The sequence below is a fragment of the Chiloscyllium punctatum genome, chromosome 3 (genome assembly GCF_047496795.1).
Source record: "Chiloscyllium punctatum isolate Juve2018m chromosome 3, sChiPun1.3, whole genome shotgun sequence".
Classification (NCBI taxonomy): domain Eukaryota; kingdom Metazoa; phylum Chordata; class Chondrichthyes; order Orectolobiformes; family Hemiscylliidae; genus Chiloscyllium; species Chiloscyllium punctatum.
Window position 1 is genome coordinate 16,015,381 of NC_092741.1, and position 26,459 is coordinate 16,041,839.

General features: G+C 46.0%; 1 protein-coding gene across 1 annotated transcript in view; it reads right to left on the reverse strand.

Annotated features, from left to right (window-relative positions):
- Nucleotides 1-26,459, reverse strand: part of ptk7a (protein tyrosine kinase 7a) — a 138,472-nt gene that overhangs the window by 12,756 nt on the left and 99,257 nt on the right. The window contains exon 3 of the mRNA XM_072550697.1: nt 16,199-16,301. Coding sequence (XP_072406798.1) covers nt 16,199-16,301 — 103 coding nt within the window. The remainder of the gene's footprint in view (nt 1-16,198; nt 16,302-26,459) is intronic.

The following is a 26,459-nucleotide window of genomic DNA, read 5'->3' on the forward strand; positions in this document are numbered from 1 at the left end:
CTAATGTCCTTAGTTTATTTGTAAGAACCCTTTGGATTTCCTTAACCCTATTTGCCAAAGCTATCTCATGTTACATTTTTGCCCTCCTGATTCCCCTCTAAAGCATAGTCCTATTGCCTTTACAGTCTAAGTATTCACTCGATCTATCTTGTCTATATGTGACATCTGCTTCCTTCTTTTTCTTAACCAAACCCTCACTTTCTTTTCTCACCCAGCATTCCTTATTACCCTAACAACAACATACTGTCTCTGGATTCTCATTAGCTCATTTCTGAAGGCTTCCCATTTTTCAGCCATCCCTTTACCTGCAAACATCTGACCCCAATCAGCTTTTGAAAGTTATTGCCTAATACTGTCAAAATTAGCCTTTCTCCAATTTAGAACTTCAACTTTTAGATCTGGTCTATCCTTTTCCATCACTATTTTAAAACTACTAGAATTATGATCTCTGGTCTCAAAGTGCTCCCCCACATCTCAGTCACCCGCCCTGTCTTATTTCCCAAGAATAGGTCAAGTTTTGCACCTTTTCTACTAGGTACATCCACATACTGAATCAGAAAATTTTCTTTTGCACTCAAATTCCCCTCCATCTAAACCCTTAAAACTAAGGTAGTCCCAGTATTTGTTTGGAAAGTTAAAATCCCCTTCCATAATCACCCTATTATTCTTACAGATAATAGAGATCTCCTTACAAATTTATTTCTCAAATTCCCACTGACTATTAGGGGGTCTATAACATAATCCCAATAAGGTGATCATCCCTTTATTTATCAGTTCCACCCAAATAACTTTCCTAGATGTATTTCCGGGAATATCTTCCCTCAGCACACCTGTAATGCTATCCCTTATCAAAAACGTCACACCCCCTCCTCTCTTGCCTCCCTTTCTGTCCTTCCTATAGCATTTGTATCCTGGAACATTAAGCTGCTAGTCCTGCCCATCTGTGAGCCACGTTTCTGTAATTGCTATGACATCCCAGTCCCGTGTTCCTAACCACGCCCTGAGTTCATCTGTTAGGTCTCTTGCATTGAAAGAAATGCAGTTTAATTTATCAGTCCTACATTGTTCTCTGCTTTGGCCCTGACTGTTTGACTTGCTTCTGTTCACCCCAAGGGGAACACTACCCCTGCTCATGATTCCACCCCCCTTCCCCCTACCATCACACCCACTCCAGTTACAGGTTCCACCCCCACTCCCAGCTCTACACCAACACCAGATCCCAGCTCCCAGCCCTGCCGAGTTTTCACCATCCCTCCAGACCTCCCCCTCACGGAGGACGAACGATCAGTCCTCAGCAAAGGACTCACCTTCATCCCCCTCCGTCCACACATCAATGAATTTAATACACGCCGTGACGTTGAACAATTCTTCCGTCACTGTCGCCTCCGAGCTTACTTTCACAATCAGGACTCCCGCCCACCTTCTGAGGACCCCTTCGCCCACCTCCAACACACTGCATCCACCTGGACACCCCGCGCTGGCCTATTACCTGCCCTCGACCTCTTCATGTCCAACTGCCATCTGGACATTAACCGCCTCAACCTGTCTACATCCCTCCCCCACTCCAACCTCTCACCCTCACAATGCGCAGCCCTCCAATCCCTCTGCTCCGATTCCCAACCTCACCATCAAGCCAGCGGATAAAGGGGGCGCAGTGGTAGTCTGGCGCACTGACCTCTACACCGCTGAAGCCAAACGTCAAATCGAGGACACCTCTTCCTACTGCCCCCTCGACCATGACCCCACCCCCCATCACCAAACCATCATCTCCCAGACCATACAGAACCTCATCACCTCAGGAGATCTCCCACCCACAGCTTCCAACCTCATGGTCCGGGAACCCCGCACTGTCCGGTTCTACCTCCTTCCCAAGATCCACAACCCTGACCACCCTGGCCGACCCATTGTCTCAGCATGCTCCTGCCCCACTGAACTCATCTCTACCTACCTCGACACTGTCCTATCCCTCCAAGTTCCAGGACCTCCCCACATACGTTCGAGACACCACCCATGCCCTCCACCTCCTCCAAGACTTCCGTTTCCCCGGCCCCCAACGCCTCATCTTCACCATGGATATCCAATCCCTCTAACCTCCATCCGCCATGACTAGGGGCTCCAAGCCCTCATTTTTTCCTCTCCAGACATCCCCAACAGTACCCTTCCACCGACACTCTCATTAGTTTGGCCGAACTGGTCCTCACCCTTAACAATTTCTCCTTTGAATCCTCTCACTTCCTCCAGACCAAAGGGGTAGCCATGGGCACATGTCTGGGCCCCAGCTATGCCTGTCTCTTTGTTGGCTACGTAGAGCAGTTGATCTTCCGTAATTACACCGGCACCACTCCCCACCTCTTCCTCCGCCACATTGATGACTGCATTGGTGCCACCTCGTGCTCCCGCAAGGAGGTTGAGCAATTCATCAACTTCACCAACACATTCCACCCTGACCTTAAATTTACCTGGACCATCTCTGACACCTCCCTCCCCTTCCTGGACCTCTCCATCTCCATTAATGACGACCAACTTGACACTGACATTTTTTACAAACCCACCGACTCCCACAGCTACCTGGATTACACCTCTTCCCACCCTACCTCTTGCAAAAATGCCATCCCATATTCCCAATTCCTCTGCCTCCGCCGGATCTGCTCCCAGGAGGACCAGTTCCACCACAGAACACACCAGATGGCCTCCTTCTTTAGAGACCGCAATTTCCCTTCCCACGTGGTTAAAGATGCCCTCCAACGCACACGTCTACATCCCGCACCTCCCCCCTCAGACCCCACCCCTCCAACCGTAACAAGGACAGAACGCCCCTGGTTCTCACCTTCCACCCCACCAACCTTCGCATAAACCAAATCATCCGCCGACATTTCCGCCACCTCCAAACTGACCCCACCACCAGGGATATATTTCCCTCCCCACCCCTTTCCGCCTTCTGCAAAGACCGTTCCCTCCGTGACTACCTGGTCAGGTCCACCCCCCCCTACAACCCACCCTCCCATCCTGGCACTTTACCCTGCCACCGCAGGAACTGTAACATTTGCGCCCACACCTCCTCCCTCACCTCTATCCAAGGCCCTAAAGGAGCCTTCCACGTCCATCAAAGTTTTACTTGCACATCCACTAATATCATTTATTGTATCCGTTGCTCCCGATGTGGTCTCCTCTACATTGGGGAGACTGGGCGCCTCCTAGCAGTGCGCTTTAGGGAACATCTCCGAGACACCCGCACCAATCAACCACACCACACCGTGGCCCAACATTTCAACTCCCCCTCCCACTCTGCCGAGGACATGGAGGTCCTGGGCCTCCTTCACCGCCGCTCCCTCACCACCAGACGCCTGGAAGAAGAACGCCTCATCTTCCGCCTCGGAACATTTCAACCCCAGGGCATCAATATGGACTTCAACAGTTTCCTCATTTCCCCTTCCCCCACCTCACCCTAGTTCTAAACTTCCAGCTCAGCACTGTCCCTGTGACTTGTCTGGACTTGTCCTACCTGCCTATCTCCTTTTCCACCTATCCACTCCACCTTCTCCTCCCTGACCTATCACCTTCATCCCCACCCCACTCACCCAATGTACTCTATGCTTACTTTCTCCCCACCCCCACCTTCCTCTAGCTTATCTCTCCACGCTCCAGGCTCACTGCCTTTATTCCTGATGAAGGGCTTTTGCCCGAAACATCGATTTCGAAGCTCCTTGGATGCTGCCTGAACTGCTGTGCTCTTCCAGCACCACAATCCAGAATCTGGTTTCCAGCATCTGCAGTCATTGTTTTTACCTCTGTTCTCAACCGTACCAGTCTCAGATTGTTAAAAATCACAGTCTATAGTCCAACAGTTTTAATTGGAAGCACTAGTTTCCAGAGCGTTGCTCCTTCATCAAGTGGTTGTCAGCAGCACTCTGAAAGCTTGTGCTTCCAATTAAACCTGCTGGACTATAATCTGGTGTTGTGTGATTTTTAACTTTGTCCACCCCAGTTCAACACCAGCATCTCCAAATCAGTCTCAGATTGATCTCTTTCCTCAGTCTCTTCCTGGGTTACACCAACACCAGCATCCCCCCGCCCCACCTTACGAGTTTAAAACCTCCCAAGCAGCTCTTGCAAATCTCCCTGCCAGTATATTAGTCCCAATTCAGGTGCAATCCGTCCTTCTTATACAGGTCGTTTCTACTCCAAACGATTCCAATGATCCAAAAATGTCAATCCTTCTCCCATACACCAGCTCCTCAGCCATGCAATCATCTGCTCTATCTATTCCTACCCTCACTAGCTCACAGCACCGGCAGTAATCCAGATATTACTACTCTCAAGAACTTTCTTTTTAAATTCCTGCCTAAGACTCTATATTCTCCCTTCAGAATCTCATCCTTTCCCTTCCCATGTCTTTGGTACCAATTGTACAATGACCTCCTGAAGGGCCCTCTCCTCCTTGAGAACATTCTGCACCCTCTGAGACATCCTTGATCCTGGCATTAGGGAGGCAACACACCATTCTGATTTTTCACTGCTGGCCACAGAAACGTGTCTGTGCCCCTAACACAATCGATCTCTTGGAACTCAATGTACCCCTCACTGCATTAGAGCCAGTCTCAATACCAAAACCTTGGCTGTTTATGCTACATTCCCCTGAGAATCCATCACATCCACATTTTTCAAAACAGCATATTTGTTTGAAATGGGGATAGCCACAGAAGACTCCTGCACTACCTGCCTACCTCTCTTAACTCTCCTGGAGTTAACCCATCTATGTGACTATATCTACAACTTTTCTCCCTTCCTCCAACTGCCATCCATCACACCCCCTTGCTCGTGTAAATTCCTTATTGCCTCTAACTGTCACTCCAACCAATCCATTCGATCTGATAGGATTCGCAAGCAATAGCATTTATTGCAGATATAATCCTCAGTAACATGTAAACTCTCTCAAAACTCCCACATCGAACAAGAGGAGCATATCACACTACTAAGGGCCTAAGGGCCATTTTTGCTTCTTCCAATCTTCTTCAAAAAAAGCAGCAGCCTGTTACAGCCAGAAATTTTTCCCATCCTCCATCTTAGAACATAGAACATAGAACAATACAGCACAGAACAGGCCCTTCGGCCCACGATGTTGTGCCGAACTTCTAACCTGGATTAAGCACCCATCCATGTACCTATCCAAATGCCGCTAAAAGGTCGCCAATGATTCTGACTCTACCACTCCCACGGGCAGCGCATTCCATGCCCCCACCACTCTCTGGGTAAAGAACCCACCCCTGACATCTCCCCTATACCTTCCACCCTTCACCTTAAATTTATGTCCCCTTGTAACACTCTGTTGTACCCGGGGAAAAAGTTTCTGACTGTCTACTCTATCTATTCCTCTGATCATCTTATAAACCTCTATCAAGTCACCCCTCATCCTTCGCCGTTCCAACGAGAAAAGGCCGAGAACTCTCAACCTATCCTCGTACGACCTACTCTCCATTCCAGGCAACATCCTGGTAAATCTTCTCTGCACCCTCTCCAAAGTTTCCACATCTTTCCTAAAGTGAGGCGACCAGAACTGCACACAGTACTCCAACTGTGGCCTAACCAAACTCCTGTACAGCTGCAACATCACTTCACGACTCTTGAATTCAATCCCTCTGCTAATGAACGATAATACTCCATAGGCCTTCTTACAAACTCTATCCACCTGAGTGGCAACCTTCAAAGATCTATGTACATAGACCCCAAGATCCCTCTGTTCCTCCACCTGACTAAGAACCCTACCATTAACCCTGTATTCCGCATTCTTATTTGTTCTTCCAAAATGGACAACCTCACACTTGGCAGGGTTGAACTCCATCTGCTACTCCTCAGCCCAGCTCTGCATCATATCTAAGTCCCTCTGCAGCCGACAACAGCCCTCCTCACTGTCCACAACTCCACCTATCTTCGTATCATCTGCAAATTTACTGACCCACCCTTCGACTCCCTCATCTAAGTCATTAATAAAAATTACAAACAGCAGAGGACCCAGAACTGAACCCTGCGGAACTCCACTTGTAACTGGGCTCCAGGCTGAATATTTACCATCTACCACTACTCTCTGCCTTCGACCAGTTAGCCAGTTTTCTATCCAATTGGCCAAATTTCCCTCTATCCCATGCCTCCTGACTTTCCGCATAAGCCTATCATGGGGAACCTTATCAAATGCCTTACTAAAATCCATGTACACTACATCCACTGCTCTACCCTCATCCACATGCTTGGTCACCTCCTCAAAGAATTCAATAAGACTTGTAAGGCAAGACCTACCCTTCACAAATCCGTGCTGGCTGTCCCTAATCAAGCAGTGTCTTTCCAGATACTTGTAAATCCTATCCCTCAGTACCCTTTCCATTACTTTGCCTACCACAGAAGTAAGACTAACTGGCCTGTAATTCCCGGGGTTATCCCTATTCCCTTTTTTGAACAGGGGCACAACATTCTCCAGTCCCCTGGTACCACCCCCGTTGCCAGTGAAGACGAGAAGATCATTGCCAACGGTACTGCAATTTCCTCTCTTGCTTCCCACATAATCCTAGGATATATCCCGTCAGGCCCGGGGGACTTGTCTATCCTCAAGTTGTTCAAAATGTCCAACACATCTTCCTTCCTAACAGGTATCTCTTCTAGCTTATCAGTCCATTTCACACTCTCCTCTTCAGCAATACGGTCCCTCTCGTTCGTAAATACTGAAGAGAAGTACTTGTTCAAGACCTCTCCTATCTCGTCCGACTCAATACACAGTCTCCCACTACTGTCCTTGATCGGACCTACCCTCGTTCTCGTCATTCTCAGGTTTCTCACATACGCATAGAATGCCTTGGGGTTATCCTTGATCCTATCCGCCAAGGATTTTTCATGCCCTCTCTTAGCTCTCCTAATCCCTTTCTTCAGGTCCCTTCTGGCTATCCTGTATCCCTCCACTGCTCTGTCTGAACCCTGTTTCCTCAACCTTATGTAAGCCTCCTTCTTCCTCTTTACTAGACATTCAACCTCCCTCGTCAACCAAGGCTCCCTCACACGACCATTTCTTTCCTGCCTGATAGGTACATACATATCAAGGACACGTCGTATCTGCTCCTTGAAAAAGTTCCACATTTCCACCACATCCTTCCCTGACAGCCTGTGCTCCCAACGTATGCTCCTCAACTCCTGTCTTACAGCATCGTAATTTCCCTTCCCCCAATTGTAAAATCTTCCTTGTTGTGCGCACCTATCTCTCTCCATAACCAAGGTGAAAGTCACAGAATTGTGGTCACCATCACCAAAATGTTCACCCACTAACAAGCCCACCACTTGTCTCGGTTCATTACCGAGTACCAAATCCAATATGGCCTCCCCTCCGGTTGGACATTCTACATACTGCGTTAGAAAAGCTTCCTGAACACACTGCACAAACACCGCCCCATCCAATCTACTTGATCTAAAGAGCTTCCAATCGATATTTGGGAAGTTGAAGTCGCCCATGACTACGACCCTGTGGCTTCTGCACCTTTCCAAAATCTGTTTCCCAATCTGTTTCTCCACATCTCTGCTGCTATTGGGGGGCCTATAATAAACACCCAACAAGGTGACTGCACCTTTCCTATTTCTGACTTCAGCCCATACTACCTCCAGAGGCAGATCCCCCTCAAACTTCCTTTCTGCAGCCGTTATACCATTTCTAACTAGCAATGCCACCCCCCCTCCTTTTTTACCACCCTCCCTAATCTTACTGAAACATCTGTAACCAGGAACCTCCGACAGCCATTCCTGTCCCTCATCTATCCATGTTTCCGTGATGGCCACAACATCGTAGTCCCAGGTACCGATCCACGCCTTAAGTTCACCCACCTTATTTCTGATACTCTTTGCGTTGAAGTATACGCACTTGAGCCCATCTCTGTGTCCGCAAGTAGTCCCTGTCAGTGCTACCTTCTCCACAGCCTCCCTACAGTCTTGGGCATCCTGACACACAGCTAGCTTACTTGCTGGACTACAAGTCCGGATCCCATCCCCCTGCCAAATTAGTTTAAACCCCCCCGAAGAGTGCTAGCAAACCTACCCCCCAGGATATTGGTGCCCTTCTGGTTCAGGTGCAACCCGTCCTGTTTATACAGGTCCCACCTTCCCCAGAATGCAGTCCAATTGTCCAAATATCTGAAGCCCTCCCTCCTACACCATCCTTGCAGCCACATGTTCAACTGCACTCTCTCCCTATTCTTTGCCTCACTGTCACGTGGCACCGGCAACAACCCAGAGATGACGACTCTGTCTGTCCTAGCTTTTAGCTTCCAGCCTAACTCCTTGAGCTCTTGAATGACCTCCCCACCCCTCTTTCTACCTATGTCGTTGGTGCCAATGTGTACCACGACCTCTGGCTGCACACCCTCCCCCTTAAGGATTCTGAAGACACGGTCCGAGACGTCTCGGACCCTAGCACCCGGGAGGCAACCAAAATCCCCTCTTGAACAAGGGGACATTTGCTATCTTCCAGCCTTCTGGCACTATTTCTATAGACAATGACGACATAAAGATCAAAGACAAAGGCTCTGTAATCTCCTCCCTAGCTTCCCAGAGAATCCTCGGATAAATCCCATCTGGCCCAGGCAACTTACCTATTTCCACATTTTCCAGAACTGCTAAGACCTCCTCCTTATGAACCTCAATCCCGTCCAGTCTAATAGCCTGTATCTCAGTATTCTCCTTGACAACATTGTCTTTTTCCAGTGTGAATGCAGATGAAAAATATTCATTTAACGCTTCTATCTCTTCAGACTCCCCATACAACTTCCACCTTGATCCTACCTGCCAACGACTTCTCATGTCCCCTCCTGGCTCTTCTTAGCTCTCCTTTAGGTACTTCCTGGCTAACTTATAACTCTCAAGCGTCCTAACTGAACCTTCACGTCTCATCTTTACATAAGCCTCCTTCTTCCTCTTGACAAGAGATTCAATGTCTTTAACCACAGTTCCCTCATTCAACTTAGTTTTCCCTGCCTGACAGGTACATACTTATCATGGACACACAGAGTGGCTGTTATTTGAACTAGCTCCACATTTCAATTCTGCATAACCCCTGCAATTTTCTTTCCCATTCCCATGCATCCTAGATCTTGCCAAATTGCATCATGATTGCCTTCACCCAGCTATAACTCTTGCCCTGCAGTATATACCTATCCCTTTCCATCACTAAAGTAAATGTAACTGAATTGCGGTCACTGTCACCAAAGTGGTCACCTACCTCCAGATCTAACACCTGGCCTGGTTCATTACCCATGACCATCAGTCGGCTGAATGCCTGGTTTGCAATTCAGAGTGATGCCAAAAGAGTGGGTTCAATTCCTGCTGAGGCTACCATAGTAACGGAGGTTACCATGAAGGATTTTCCTTCCCATCTCATTTGAGGTGAGGACTCTTAAGGTTAAACTACTACCAGTCACCTCACTCTAATGAGGGAATAACCCTGTGGTCTGGTAAGACTGAGACAAACTTTACCTTTACAATGTTCTAACACCAACTACCAAACTGACAGTTGCAGAAACCTTGATCATTTTATTATTCTCAAAGTTGATTTGAACTGAGTTGAAACTAAACTTTGACTTTTGAGCAGCAGCTTGATTTGGAAAGGAAAAGAGAACAAAAACTGATGTGCATGGGAGCTCATCGCAAGAGAGAGAATTCAGAGCTTGATTGCTGTCCCTGGAACACTGCTGACTTTTTTTGGCATGGAGATGCGTTGCACAGGGACTGGGAGCTGGTTAAACATTGAATGAGTCAATCAAGGACATAAATGGTGCTAGCCAGCTAAATAGAGCACTTTGGAAAAGAAAGAAACCAGTGTTTGAACTGGTTTAGTCTGTGTTTTGGGCAGAAGATTGTGTGCATGGAAGCTGCTAGATTGTAAGTTGTTGAGTTTACTTTCTAGTTTTATATCTTGCCAAAGAATTGTTGACCGTTTTGAGGAAAGGATCCCAATCTGTAAGACATAAGTAGAAGTCTCCAGCAGTCTGCAAAAGATGCTTGCATGAATCAGTGACTTCAGAATTCAAGCAATTCAGAAATCAATGTGTCTGGAATATATTGTATTGTTCAAGGATTTCTGAAGGTCTTGTAGCCATAATGAAATTGCTGAATTGGCAAATTACAATTCTTTGTTTTTCTTTTAATATTTCCCTCAACTGCATCTGCCTGTCCATCCAAGAGATGGAGGGTGGTGTTTAAAGAAGTCTGGGCTTCGGTTGTAGATATTAAAGGTGATTGCCTGGATGTTTATCCGTATTCTGCTAGTTACATTATAAAACAAAAAAAACTTATCAATTTATAATTAAGTACAAATTTAGTGTTTGATATCTGTTGGGATGGGCCTGAAATCAAAGTTCTAAACTCGGGGCTGGGAGGGCTAATTTCAATTAGATCAGATATGATATGGCTATAGTGGACTAAGAGCAGATAATTTCAGGTAAATCTGTCTCAGATAACATTCAAGATGGATATAAGGAACGTACAAAGCCATAAGATGAGAATAAAGACAAAGGATGGGACCATCAAATTCTGTGAACCCTGGATATGAAGGGGTACAGCACTGGTTTAAGAGAAAAGGATAGGCTTATGGCAGATACAGGGGGCTCAAAACAGAAGTCTGCAGAATGTAGAACGTGCAAGAGGGTACTTATAAAGAGATCAGGAGTGCTAAAAAGGGGGTATGAAAAGATGCTGGCGGGCAAAATAAGAAAAATTCCAAGATGTTTTACAGGTCCATCAGGGCAAACAATGAGGAAAAGAGTAGAGCACATTAAGGAAGACAGCAGTAATTGTGGAGCCAGAGGATGTCGGTAATGTTCTGAATGATACTTTCAGTGTTATAGTTCATTAGTGAGATAGACGATATGGGTACAGAAATCAGAGAGAAGGTCTGTAATACAGTTTTAAAAGTTAGCATAGGAGGAGGCTTGGAGTGGTCTAGCAACTTAGATGAAATTTAGCCCAGGTTGATGACTGAGACAAAGGAAGAAATCGCAGGGGCACTTGCAAACATTTTCAATTCCTCCCTGGTCACAGTGTTTTGCAAGCTTGGAGGACAGGCAATTCAGAAGGGGGCAAGGAATAAACCAGGAAATTACATGACAGTCAGGCTAATTTCACCGGTGGGAAACTATTGGAAGGAATTCTGAGGGCCTGAATTAATCTGTATTTCAAGAGATGGGGATTAATCAAGAACAATCAGCATTGTTTTGTTCAGGGAGGTCATACCTGACCAATCTGTTTGGATTCTTTGAAGAAGTGACCAGATGAGGGTAATATTTTTGACGTCATCTACAGTGTGACAATGCTGTCACTAAGAGGTTATTGTGTCTCGGGTTTTTTTTTGGAGAGGTTGGCAAGTAAAAGTGTCAAGCTTGCGACTGAAGACGACTTGAGTAAACAACAAGGAAGACCTTCTTTTTATATATAAAAGCAGCTTGAATACCTGTGGCCAGCTCGCTCAGATCCAGATTTCTGGGTTTTGGTTTGGTCAAAAGCTTCAGTGAATATCTCCTGGTTGTTACTTGCTGAATTATCTGTTGATGTCTTTGTCTCTTGGATTGGCAAACTGCATGTGAGAATCTGTGTCTAATTTTCCTTTTTTGCTAAAGGGTGTGTTGATGGGATGTTACTATATTGGAACGGTTAATTACTAATAGTTATTAAATCTATTATTCTGTTAAGTTTCCAAAAGAGTTGTTATTCTAAATACCTCTTTCTTTGGTTGTATTTTAACTAAGGTGTTTAAATAAATTGTTCTTTAAGTCTCTCATCTGTTAGAATGAAATAATCCAGGTCTTTTTCAATATATAATTATAGTTACATCACACTCTGTGTCTTATAATCTTACATTCCACAATCACCTTATGAAGGAGTAGCTCTCTGAAAGCCAGTGCTTCCAATTAAACCTGTTGGACTATAACCTGGTGTTGTGTGATTTTTAACTTTGTACACCCAATCCAACACTGGCATTTCCAAATTAAGCATTTGACTAATTTGCTAGAACTCTTTGAAATATTAACAAACCATTTCGATTATGGGAATCCTCTGGATGTCATATATGAGTATCTGGACTTCAAGATGGCATTTGATAAATTGTAGCATAGAGTCAGAGTCATACAGCATAGATATACCATGCCAACCAGGTTTTCTTAACTGAACTGATCCATATGCCAGAGTTTGGCTCATATCCCTCGAAACCTTTCCTATCAATGTACCTGTCCAAACATCTTAAATGTTGTGATTGTATCCATCTCTACCACTCCCTCTGACAGTTTTTTCTATATATGTACCACCATCTAGGCGACCAGAATTTTCTGCAGTACTCCAAATGTGGCCTTACCAATGACTTGTGCAGCCATAACATAAATGTCCTACTCTTGTACTCAATACTATGACTGATGAAGGCAAGCATACCATACGCATTCTACATCAGACAACCTGTTACACCACTTCCAATGTACCGGCACCTCTCGGTCACCCTGATCAACAACATGCCCCAGGGCCCTATCATTAACTGTGTAAATCCTGCTCTAGTTTGTCTAACCAAAATGCAACAGCTTGCATTTATCTAAATTAAATTCCATTTGACATTCATGAGCCCACTGGCCCAACTGATAAAGATCCTGTTGTACTCTTAGATAACCTTCATTGTCCACTATACCACCAATTTTGGTATCATCCACAAAATTACTAAACATGCCTCCTGCGTTCGCATCCAAATCATTTGTATAAGTGACAAGTAAAAAGTGGACCATGCACCAATCCTTGCAGCATACTGCTGGTGGAGGCTTCCAGTCTAAACAATAACCCCCTACCACTACCCTATGTCTCATACCATGAAAGGTGAGTACACAATATAAGGTTATATAGAACTATGGGTAATTTCTTCGCTTGGATAGAGGATTGGCTAACCAACAGAAAACAGAGTCTAGATTAGAGTGGTGATGGAAAAACACAGCAGGTCAGGCAGCATCCAAGAAGCAGGAAAATCAACGTTTCGGGCAAAAGCCTTTCATCAGGAATAGAGGCAGGGTGCCTGCAGAGTGGAGAGATAAATGAGAGGGGGATGGGGGTGGGGAGAAAGTAGCAGAGTACAATAGGTGAATGGGGGTGGGGATGGAGGTGACAGGTCAGAGAGGAGGGTGGGGGAAGGTAGCAAAGAGTACAATGGGTGAATGGGGGTGGGGATGAAGGTAATAGGTCTGAGAAGAGGGTGAAGCGGATAGGTGGAAAGGAAGATAGGCAGGTAGGACAGGTCATGAGGGTAGTGCTGAGCTGGAAGGCTGGAGCTGGAGTGAGGTGGGGGAAGGGGAAATGAGGAAACTGGTGAAATCCACATTGATGCCCTGGGGTTGAAGTGTTCCAAGGCAGAAGATGACACGTTCTTCCTCCAGGTGTCGGGTGGTGAGGGAGCGGCGGTAGAGGAAGCCCAGGACCCCCATGTCCTCAGCAGAGTGGGAGGGGGAGTTGAAATGTTGAGCCACAGGGCGGTGGGGTTGATTGATGTGGGTGTCCTGGAGATGTTCCCTAAAGCGCTCTGCTAGGAGGCGTCCAGCCTCCCCAATGTAGAGGAGGCCGCATCGGGAGCAACGAATACAATAAATTATATTGGTGGATGTGCAGGTGAAACTTTGATGGATGTGGAAGGCTCCTTTAGGGCCATGGATGGAGGTGAGGGAGGAAGTATGGGTGCAGGTTTTGCAATTTCTGCGGTAGCAGGGGAGGGTGCCAGGAAGGGAGGGTGGGATGTCGGGGGGCGTGGACCTGACCAGGTAGTCACGGAGGGAACGGTCTTTGCGGAAAGCAGAAATGGGTGGAGAGGGAAATATATCCCTGGTGGTGGGGTCCGTTTGGAGGTGGTGGAAATGTCGTCGGATGATGCGAAGGTTGGTAGGGTGGAAGGTGAGCATCGGGGGGTTCTGTCCTTGTTACGGTTGGAGGGGTAGGGTTTGAGGGCGGTGGGGCAGGATGTGGATGAGTTGCATTGGAGGGCATCTTTAACCACGTGGGAAGGGAAATTGTGGTCTTTAAAGAAGGGGGCCATCTGGTGTGTTCTGTGGTAGAACTGGCCCTCCTGGGAGCAGATATGGCGGAGGCGGAGGAATTGGGATTATGGGATGGCATTTTTGCAGGAGGTAGGATGGGAAGAGATATAATCCAGGTAGCTGTGGGAGTCGGTAGGTTTGTAAAAAATGTCAGTGGCAAGTCGGTCGTCATTAATGGAGATGGAGAGGTCCAGGAAGGGAAGGGAGGTGTCAGAGATGGTCCAGGTGAATTTAATGTGTTGGTGAAGTTGATGAATTGCTCAACCTCCTTGCGGGAGCATGAGGTGGCACCAATGCAGTCATCAGAGGTGGGGAGTGGTGCCGGTGTAACTACGGAAGATGGACTGTTCTATGTAGCCAACGAGGAGTAAGGCATAGCTGGGCCCCATACGGGTGCCCATGGCTACCCCTTTCGTCTGGAGGAAGTGGGAGGATTTGAAGGAAAAATTGTTGAGGGTGAGGACAAGTTCAGCCAAACGAATGAGAGTGTCGGTGGAAGGGTACTGTTGGGGACGTCAGGAGAGGAAGAAATGGAGGGCTTGAGGCCCTGGTCATGGCGGATGGAGGTGTAGAGGGATTGGATATCCATGGTGAAGATGAGGCGTTGGGGGCCGAGGAAATGGAAGTCTTGGAGGAGGTGGAAGGCATGGGTGGTGTCTCCAACGTATGTGGGGAGTTCCTAGACTAGGGGGGATAGGACAGTGTCAAGGTAGATGGAGATGATTTCACCCTCTCATTTCCCCTTCCCCCACCACACCCCAGCTCAGCACCGCCCTCATGACCTGTCCTACCTGCCTATCTTCCTTTCCACCTATCCACTCCACCCTCCTCTCTGACCTATCACCTCCATCCCCACCCCCATTCACCTACTGTACTCTCTGCTACTTTCTCCCCACCCCCACCGCCCCCTCTCATTTATCTCGCCTCTCTGCAGGCACCTTGCCTCCATTCCTGATGAAGGGCTTTTGCCCGAAACGTCAATTTTCCTGCTCCTCGGATGCTACCTGACCTGCTATGCTTTTCCAGCACCACTCTAATCTAGACTCTGGTTTCCAGCATCTGCAGTCCTTGTTTTTACCCAACAGAAAACAGAGTCAGGATAAGTGGTTCTTTTTCTAGTTGGCACAATGCAATTATCAGGTGCTTAGTGTTTGGACCTCAAGTCCCAACTGTTTACAATTTACACTTATAACTTGAATATAAGGTAATTTGCAGGTGACACTAAAATGGCTCAGGGTGATTCCTGATCTGGAGAGATTGTTTTAGGAGTAAAAGATTAACAGTTTGGAACTCTACTCATTGGAGTTAAGAAGAATGAAAAGTGACCTCCTTCAAACATATGGAATTCTTAAGGGGCTTCACAGGTAGATGTTTCCCTTCATGGAAGAGTCTAGAATCAGAGGGCATCATCTCAGAATAAACAGCACCAATTTCAGACTGAGTTGAGGTGGAATTTCTTCTGAGTTGAATATCATTGAAGCTCTTTGCCACAGAGAGCTATAGATAGGGGAATCAAGAGTTATGGGGAAAGGGCAGGAAAACAGACTTTTGGAACATCAGATTAGTTATGATCCTACTGAATGGCAGAACAACTTCTAAAGGCTTCAGCTGTTCCTATTTCTTACAGTTTTAATGATAAATAGAAAGAAAAAAACTATACAGCATAAACTGATGATAAAATGAGTGATATTACAGTTTTGAAGAACTTCAGCTGATAAGCAATGACCAAATTTGAAGGCCACTGTGGCTAGGAAGTAACTTGAAATATACATTAAACATTACTCAGAGTTTTACTATTGTAACTTCACTTGTCAGATGTTTGAATGCTGCTGTGAAAATTAATCCCTATTTTAGAGCTAACAATGGCCAATTTACATTTGTTTTAACCTGTCAAGGTAACTGTCTGTAGTTGATAAAAATAGCAATGTTAAACCACCACCAGTCAGCTCAGCCTAATGAGAGTGCAGCCCAATGATCCACTAGAATACGACAATTTTTCTTGCTTTACTTAGAATACTATAATTGATCTTCCACTTGAAAATACTGGATTCTTACCAAAATATAGTTTTGTTGCCTATACTACATCAGAACCATTGGAACTATAGCAAAAATTCTAATTCTCTTACCGGGGGTGTCCATCGATGTTACAGCGTAGAGTGACTGGAGCAGATGTCTGTATCTCAGATACACTGGGTGGATCTTTTAAAATCACTCCTCCAGTCTCTATCCCTGAAACAAAAAAAAGTATAATTTAATGAATACAAAAGATTAAACAGAATTATCTCAAAGACTTTCTCCAAGTTACTCGATAATCAATGGGCCCCTCCTGTAGTGTCTTGCATTGCAATCTGACAATTGATTTACAGTGTGTCCTTAGTCAGCAGATGCTCTCATTCCAGCAATCCCCCACACAGTGGACTCCAGATCAGCTATTGATTTGGATGATGATCTAATTTTTAATTTTGATTCACAAACATGAGTCAAACTTCAAACCCAAAACTCTACTTTTACATCAGATCTACTGCCATAGCAGAGTTCAGGCAAGGTCATTTGGATAGGAACATACACACTTGCACTCTAAAACCATTAACTGGAAACAATATCAAACTAAATAAATGTTTAGTGTAAGGAGATAAGATCATGTGAAGTTATTTTTAGAGTGCATTTCAATGTAGACTAACCTTTCATTGCCTCTGTCTGGTCCAAAGAGAAAAATGCCTTGCTGTTATGAACAAGAAATATTTTGTGAAATAACCAATTTCTAAACCTCCTTTTTTTTCTCAGAAATCAAACAATTAGTTCAAACCCCTTAATGAGAAATCTGCAGACATCCCATCTCCACTAAGTTGGTCAGTGAAGTGCTCTGTTGCTACACGAGATCATACTCGAAAGAAGTGGAAATTAAGCCAGCTTTGACTGACAATTATTTTAGGCTTATTTTAAACCAGTTCTTGAATTAGGTCTTTTCAGTTGCACTTAAACATTTCTATCTTTAACCTAAAACATTTAGTCCTAAAAACAAATCATAGATATTTAACAAAAAGAAAGTCAAAGTTGAAACTCTTCAACAAACAACACTGGAGACAAGATCAATAGTTAATTTCAAAGCTTAACTGAAAAACAATAACCCAGGGATTCAAGACTATAAGACGCAAAACATGACATCTGTCGTTGGGAACATGTTAGATGATATTATTAATGAAGTAATAACAGGGCACTCATATTACTCATACGGTAATTGCACAGAGGCAACAGGGTTTTGTCAAAGAGAAATCATATTGAACCAATTTATTGGAGTTCTTTGAAGAAATAACTTGTGCTGCGGCTAAAGGACAGCCAAAGGATGTGTTACATGTAGATTTCCAGATTTGCATCTCTGTCATTTTCTGGTTCCCCATTATTACACCCCCAGCCTCATTTTCTATGGGGCCTGTGTTTAACTTCCTCTTTATATATTTCAAGAAGCTACCATCCATTTTCGTATTACTTAGGGGTTTTCACTCAGTTAATTTTTCTTTTATCAGTTTTGCTAGCTTTTAAAACTTTCCCAGTTCTCTGGTTTACAATTAATCTGTGGCACATATGCATTTTTATTTCAATTTTATTGTGTTCTTAAGCTCCTTATTTAAACCGTTGTTGGTTTCTCTCTTTCCTAAATTCATTCTTCCTCACTGGAGATACATCTTTGTATCATTAATTTCTTTAAAATTTTTGTTATTATTCAAACTTTTCCTTCACAATGACTAGAATATCAATATTAGCTTCTATTTGTACAGTATCCATTTGTTTCATCCTGAATACAACATGCATTTAAATAAATAGTCAGAAATTTTGCTTCCATAATTTTCCCCCTTTGATCCCATTTGCTGATTTCATTTTTGTTCACTCTGCTCCTTTCTTATCCTACTCTGGGTATCATTTGCCAAATACCTGACCTGTAATGCTGCCACAACCTTGAACTTTGCAAGCCTATGTATTCCCTCTCTAGAATTCTCCACCCCACTCTAATTAGGTTAAAGCCCTCTACATACAAATTGCAAGAGATACAAGGATATTAGAGAACATTGATAAAAGAAAGTATATTTGACGTTGCCTTTACATCTTAAAATAAACACTTGAACAGTATTAAGACTGATTAACAAAACTGAGACTTAAGAATTGGAAATTCAATATCCACTTGATTTAACAAAAAAAGGTAGATGGAGTTTAATTTAGACAAATGTGAGGTGCTGCATTTTGGGAAAGCAAATCTTAGCAGGACTTATACACTCAATGGTAAGGTACTAGTGTTGCTGATCAGAGAGACCTTGGAGTGCAGGTTCATAGCTCCTTGAAAGTGGAGTCGCAGGTAGATAGGGTAGTGAAGGCGGTGTTTGGTATGCTTTCCTTTATTTTCCTAAAGTATTGAGTACAGGAGTTGGGAGGTCATGTTGGGGCTCTACAGGACATTGGTTGGGCCAATTCTGGAATATTGCGTGCAATTTTGGTCTCCTTCATATTGGAAAGTTAGAACAAAGAAAATTTACAGCCCAGGAACAGGCCCTTCGGCACTCCAAGCCTGAGCCAATCCAAATGTACTGTCTAAACCTGTTGGTCAATTCTTAAGTATCTGTATCCCTCTGTTCACCACCTACTCATGCATTTGTCCAGACACATCTTAAATGAGCATCCAAGTAGCTTCGAACTCAATGTTTCGGGCAAAAGCCCTTCATCAGGAACAAAGGCCCTGAAGAAGGGCTTTTGCCCGAAACGTCGATTTCGAAGCTACTTGGATGCTGCCTGAACTGCTGTGCTCTTCCAGCACCACTAATCCAGAATCTGATTTCCAGCATCTGCAGTCATTGTTTTTACATCTTAAATTAATCTACCGTGGCTGCCTCTACCACCTCTGCTGACAACGCGTTCCAAACACCCACCACCCTCTGCGTGAAGTACTTACCGCGTGTATCCTCCCTAGACTTTCCACCTCTCACCTTGTTGTCAAACTTGAAAGGGTTCAGAAAAGATTTATGAGCATGTTGCCAGGATTAGAGGATTTGAGCTATAGGAAAAGGCTGAATAGGCTAGGGCTGTTTTCCCGGGAGCGTCTGAGGCTGAGGGGTGACCTTATAGAAGTTTATAAAATCATGAGGTACATGGATAGGATAAATAGACAAAGACTTTTCCCTGGGGTGGGGGAGTCCAGAACTAGAGGGCATAGGTTTAGGGTGAGAGGGGAAAGATATAAAAGAGACCTAAGGGGCGATGTTTTCACACACAGGACGGTGTTTATATGGAATGAGCTGCCAGAGGAAGTGGTGGAGACTAGTACAATTGCAACATTTAAGAGGCATCTGGATGGGTATATGAATAGGAAGGGTTTGGAGGGATATGGGCCAAGTGCTGGCAGGTGGGACTAGATTGGATTGGGATATCTGGTCATCATGGACAAGTTGGACCGAAGGGTCTGTTTCCATGCTGTACATCTCTATGACTCTATGACACTTAATCTACCTTAAAAGAACAACTAAAAAAAAGCAGCCAGTCTTGACTAATGACTCTTTTGCCGAACAGAGTCACAGAGACGTACAGCTCAGAAACAGACCTGCTGACCAGATATCCCAACCTAATCTAGTCCCATTTGGTGGTGGCAGTGGTGGTTACCAGGAATGTGATAGGTAAGTGAAGGTTGGGGGGTGATAGGTTGGACAGGAGGGATAGGTGGGAAGGAAGATGGACAGGTCAAGAGGGTGGTGCCAAGTTGGAGGCTTGGCACTGGAATAAGGTGGTGGGGGGTGGTGAAATGGGGAAACTGGTGAAATCCACATTGATCCCATGTGGTTGGCAGGGTCCCAAGGTGGAAGATAAAGTGTTCCTCCTCCAGGGTGGTTAGGGTTTGGCACCAGAGGCGGCCCAGGACCTGCACATCCTTGGTGGAATGGGAGGGGAAGTTAAAGTGCTCAGCTCAGGATGGTGGGGTTGTTTGGTGCAGATGGCCCAGAGATGTTCTCTGAAACGATCCACAAGATGGTGTCCCATTTCCCTGATGTACAGGAGACCACATCGGGTGCAACGGATATAGTAGATGACGTGTGTGGAAGTACATAACACCTCAGCAAAGGCCTCACCTTCATCCTAATACGCTCCTGGATTAATGAATTTGACTTATGCGCAACCTTGAACATTTCTTCCACAGCCTCCGCCTCCAGACCCAGTTTTTCCATCAAGGATCTCGCCCACACTCCAAGGACCCCTTCTCCCGCCTCCAACATTACCCGCCCTTGATCTCTTCATTTCCAACGGCCACCATGACATAGATCGCCTCAACCTGTCCACTCACCTCACCCACTCCAACCTCTCACCCTTGCAACATGCAGCTCTCCGCTCCAACCTATCACCATCAAACCAGCAGACAAAGAGGGGGTCGGTGTAGTTTGGTGCACCAACCTCAACACTGCTGAAGCCAGGCACCAATTTGCAGACGCCCCTCAATCACAACCTCCCCTCCCATCACCAAACCATCATCTCCCAGACCATACACAACCTCATCACCTCTGGGGATCTTCTATCCACAGCCTCAAACCTGATTCCGAGAACCCCGCACCACCCAATTCTACCTTCTACCCAAGATTCACAAACCTGACTGCCCCGGTCGACCCACTGTCTCAGCCTGCTCCTTCCTCACTGAACTGATCTCTGCATATCTTGACACTGTCCTGACCCTCTTAGTCTAGGAACTCCTAGCTATGTTTGGGACACCACCCACACCCTTCACCTCCTCCAAGACTTTCGCTTCCCTGGCCCCTAACGTCTTATCTTCACCATGGACATCCAATCCCTCTACACATCTATCTGCCACGAAAAAGGCCTCCAAGCCCGCAGTTTCAGCCTCTCAAGTCGTCCCAACCAGTACCCTTCCACTGATACCCTTACTTGCCTGGCTGAACTGGTCCTCACCTGTAACAATTTCTCCTTCCAATCTTCCCACTTCCTCCAAACCAAAGGGGTAGCCATGGGCACCCACATGGGGCCGAGCAATGCCCGGCTCTTCGTCAGGTACATGGAACAGCCCATCTTCCACAGTTACACCGGCACCATTCCCCAGCTTTTCCTCCACTACATCGATGACTGTATTGGAGCTACCTTGTGCTCCCAAGAGGAGGGCGAACAGTTCAAATTCACCAACACCTTCCACCCCGACTTTAAATTCATCTGGAATGTTTAGACACCTCCCTCCCCTTCCTGGACCTTTCCATCTCCAGTGACCAACCAACGTCTACTACAAACCCACCAACTCCCACAACTACCTGGACTACACCTCCTCCCACACTGCCTCCTGTAAAAACCCCATCCCTTATTCCCAATTCCTCTGCATCTGCTCTCAGGACAACCAATTCCACCACAGAATATCTCAGATGGCTTCCTTCTTCAAAGGCCGCAATTTACCCTCCCATATGTTCGACGCTGCCCTTCAGCACATCTCCTCCAATTCCCGCATCTCCACCTTGAACCCCAGTCCTCCAATCGCAACAAGGACAAAACACATGCAGGTCATGGGCCGTCTCCATTGCCAAACCCTAACCACCCATGCCTGGAGGAAGAACCCATCATCTTTCGCCTTGGGACCCTGCAACCACATGGGATCAATGTGGATTTTACCAGTTTCCTCATTTTCCCTCCCCCAACCTTATTCCCAGTCCCAAGCCTTCAACTCGGCACCGCCGTCTTGACCTGTCCATCTTTCCTCACACCTAACCGCTACACCCACCTCTCCAACCTATCACTTCCCCCACCCGGCCCCACCTTCATTTACCTATGACATTCCCAACTACCTCAGCCCCCAGCCCCATCCTTCTCCCATTTAACTCTCAGCCCCCAGCCCACAAGTCTCATTCCTGATGAAGGGTGTATGCCTGGAAAGTCAATTCTCCCGCTCCTCAGATGCTGCCTGACCTGCTATGCTTTTCCAGTACCACATTCTCTGATTAATGATCTGGTGTTGTTTCAACAGTCAATGCTAGGACCATTCTTTGTATTAAATAGAGAAAAGTGACTTTGTAATTAGAACATAGGAGTGTCCCACATAGTGCAAGATGTGTAAATCATAAGCTTGAGCTCCCCAGATACACCTCACCTACGTCGAATATGGACCCTTGGTCTAATTTCAGGCTTACTCCTACCTAAGTTTAGACACAAAAACATTTATTCATGCTTGTGTCCCAAGTCACACTCAGGTCCTCTTCCAGTTTTTAGACCATAAGACATAGGAGCAGAAATTAGGCCATTCAGCCCATCAAGTCTGCTGGGTCATTCAATCATGGCTCATAAATTTCTCAAACCCATTCTCCCCATAACCCTTGATTACCTTATTACTCAAGAACCTATCTAACTAAGTCTTAAATATACTCAATTACCTGGCCTCCACAGCCTTCTGTGGCAATGAATTCCATAGATTCACCAATGTCTGCCTAAAGACGTTTCTTCTTACCTATGTTCTGAAAGGTTTTCCCTTTACTGTAAGGCTATGCCCTCGAGTTCTAGTCTCTCCTACCAATGGAACTCCTTTCCAACATCTACTCTGTCCAGGCAATTCAGTATTCTGTATGTTTCAGTAAGATCCCCCCATCCTTTTATACTCCATCAAGTATAAACCCAGAGTCCTCAAACATTCCTCATAAGTTAAGCTCTTCATTTCTGGGACCATTCTCGTGAACCTCCTCTGGACACACTCTAAGGCCAGTATATCCTTCCTGAGATATGGAACCCAAAACTCATAATACACCAAATGTGGTCTGACCAGAGCTGCATAGAGCCTCAGAAGTACATTCCTGCTTTTATATTCAAGTCCTCTCAAAATAAATGCCATCATTGTATTTGCCTTCCTAACTACTGACTCAACCTGCATGTTTAGCTTGAGAGAATCCTGCACAAGAATTCCCCAGAGTCTTTGCACTTCAGACTTCTGAATTTTCTGCCAATTTAGAAAATAGTCCCCACCTCTATTCTTCCTACGAAGGTGCATGACCTCACACTATCTCATATTGTACCCCATCTGCCACTTCTTTGCCCACTCTCCTAACATATCCAAATCCTTCTGCAGCCTCCCTGCCTCCTCAATGCCAAAATGCTCTCAGTTCCTTCATTTCTCTCAGTTGCCTTTATGTAGATAGAGAGATAATTGCAAGATAATTCCAGGTAATTAAGAATATCAAAAGATAGTACAGATGGAGTGAGTGGATGTTGACAGGCTGAATAACAAGTCACCCATGTCACGTGACTCTTATACTGATGTTATTTTAGCCATTTGGTTTGTCTCTAGCATTATCTTATTTCTGACTTTTTGTATTTCTCTCTCTGCCTTAATTAATTGGACCATAGGTCATCCCTTCACTTGCTATTCAGCTGTGAAAACTTTGCATACACCATTTGACTTCACTTGAACTATCTTTTGACACACCCAATTACTTGGAATTATCTTGCAATTATCTCTCTGCCGAGGAGAAAGCAAGGACTGCAGATGCTGGAGATCAGAGTCAGAGTGTGGTGCTGGAAAAGCACAGCAGGTCAAGCAGCATCCGAGAAGCAGGAGAATTGGTGTTTCGGACATAAGAATGAAGCTTGTGGGCCGTTGGGGGGGATGTGGCCTGAGAGATAAATAGGAGGGGGATAGTGTTTTTGGGGGGGGGGAGGCAGGCAGGGGGAAAGCTCGTCAAAAAGCGATAGGTAGATGAAGGTCAGGGAGAAGGTGACAGGTTGGACAGGAGGATGGAGCGGATAGATGGGAAAGAGATGGACAAGTCAGGTAGGCGGTGCCAAGTTTGTGGCTTGGGACTGGGATAATGTGGGGGGAGGGGAAATAAGAAAACTGTTGAAATCAACATTGATCCCATGTGATTGCAGGGTCCCAAGGCAGAATATGAGGCGTTCTTCCTCCAGGCATCGAAATATATGGGTTTGGCGATGAAGAAGGCCCAGAACCTGCATGTCCTTGACGGAGTGTCCCAGAGATGTTCTCTGAAATGATCCATAAGTAGGTGTCCTGTCTCCTCGATGTACAGGAGACCACACTGGGCGCAACGGATACAGTAGATGACATTGGGAGAGGTACAGGTAAATTTCTGTCGGATGTAGAAGGATCCTTTAGGGCCTTGGACGAAGGAGAGGGAACTGGTGTGGGCACTGGTTTTGCACTTCCTGCCGTGGTTGGGGAAGATGCGGGAGTGGGGTAGGGGCTGGTGGGGGGGCATGGACCTGACGAGGGAGTTGCGGAGGGAATGGCCACTCTAGAATGCTGATCAGGGTGGGGAGGAAAATATGTCGCTGGTGGGGTCCGTTTGTAGGTGGTGGAAGTGGCAGACGATGATGCGATGTATGCGGAGGTTGGTGGGGTGGAAGGTGAGGACCAGGGGGTTCTGTCCTTGTTGCATTGGGAGGGGTGGGGTTCAAGACCGGTGGTGCGTAAAGTGGAGGAGATGCACTGGAGGGCATCATCGACCATGTAGGAAGAGAAATTGCAAACTTGGAAGAAGGACACCATCTGGGATTTTCTAAGGTGGAATTTGTTGCCCTGGAAACAGATGCACCGGAAGCAGAGAAATTAGGAATAAGGGATGGCATTTTTACAGGAAGTATAGTGGGAGGAGGTGTAGTCTAGGAAGCTGTGGGAGTCGGTGGACTTGTAGTGGATATCCGTAGTTGGTCAGTCGCCGGAAACGGGAGAGATCCAGAAAGGGGAGGGAGGTGTCCAAGATGATCCAGGTGAATTTGAAGTCGGGGTGAAAGGTATTGAAGTGGATGAACTGTTAAACCTCCTCGTGGGAGTAAGATGTAGCACCGATACAGTCATCAATGTAGCTGAGGAACAGGTGGGAGGTGGTGCTCGTGGTACTGCAGAAGATGGAATGTTTCATGTACCCAACAAAGAGGCAGGCATAGCTGGGCCCCTTGTGGGTCCCCATGGCTACTCCTTTGGTTTGGAGGAAATGGGTAGATTGGAAGGAGAGGTTCAGCCAGGTGAATGAGGGTATCAATGGAAGGGTACTGGTTGGGCCGGTGTGTGAGGAAGAAACTGAGGGCTTACACATCCATCTGCCAAGATGAAGGCTTCCAAGCCCTCAATGCAACAAAGGCAGAACCACGCGCCATCCCCCTCCCCACCGGTGCTCACCTTCCACCCCACCAACCTCCGCATACATCGCGTCATCCTCTGCCAGTTCCACCACCTACAAACAGACCCCACCAGAGACTTATTTCTCTCCTCACCCCTAACAGCGTTCCGGAGATGCCATTCCCTCCACGACTCCCTCATCAGGTCCAGACACCCCACTCCTGGCATCTTCCCCTACCACCAGAGGAAGTGTAAAACCTGTGCGCACACTACTCCCTCACCTCCGTTAGAGGCTCCAAAGGATCCTTCCACATCTGACAGACATTTACTTGTACCTCCTCCAATGTCATCTACTGTAAGCGTTGCACCCAATGTGGTCTCCTCTACATCGGGGAGACAGGATGCCTACTTGTGGATCTTTTCAGAGAACATCTCTGGGACACACACACCAAGCAACCCCATTACACCGTGGCCGAGCACTTTAACTCCCCATTCCACTCCGTCAAGAACATGCAGGTCCTGGGCCTCCTCCATTGTCAAACCCTTAGCACCTGATACCTGGAGAAAGAATTCCTCCTATTCCACCTTGGGACCCTGCAACCACATGGGATCAATGGGGATTTCAATAGTTTCCTCATTTAGCTTCATTCCACATTATCCCAGTCCCAGGCCACCAACTTGGCATCACCCACCTGACCTGTCCATCACTTTTCCCATCTATTCTCTCCACCCTCTTCTCCGACCTATCATCTTCTCCCCCACCTTCATCTACCCATTGCTTTTTCAGCTACCTTACCCCCCCAAACCCATCCCCTCCCATTTATTTCTCAGTGCACCCGGCCCACAAGCCTCATTCTTGATGAAGGGCTTATGCCGAAAATGTCGACTCTCCTGCTCCTCGAATGCTGCCTGACCTGCTGTACTTTTCCAGCACTACTATCATTATGTCTCTGCCTATAAATTCCGTGCCTGTGCAGTTCCCTCCACTTCACCTGACAAAGTAGCAGTGTTTTGAAAGCTTTCAAATGTGCTTTCAAATAAATCTGTTGAACTACAATCGGAGTAAATCCATGCTGACTGTGTCTGATTCTGCTACTATTTTATAAGTATTCTGCTATAAAATCCTTGATGATGATCACTAGCATCTTCCCCACCACCAATGTCAGATTCACTGATCTATAATTCCCTGTTATCTTTCTACATCTAGTTTTAAATCGTGGGCTTGCACTAGCTATCCTCCAAACTGTAGGAACTGTTCCAGAGCCTAAATCTTGGAAGATGGAAACCAATGTATTTACTAT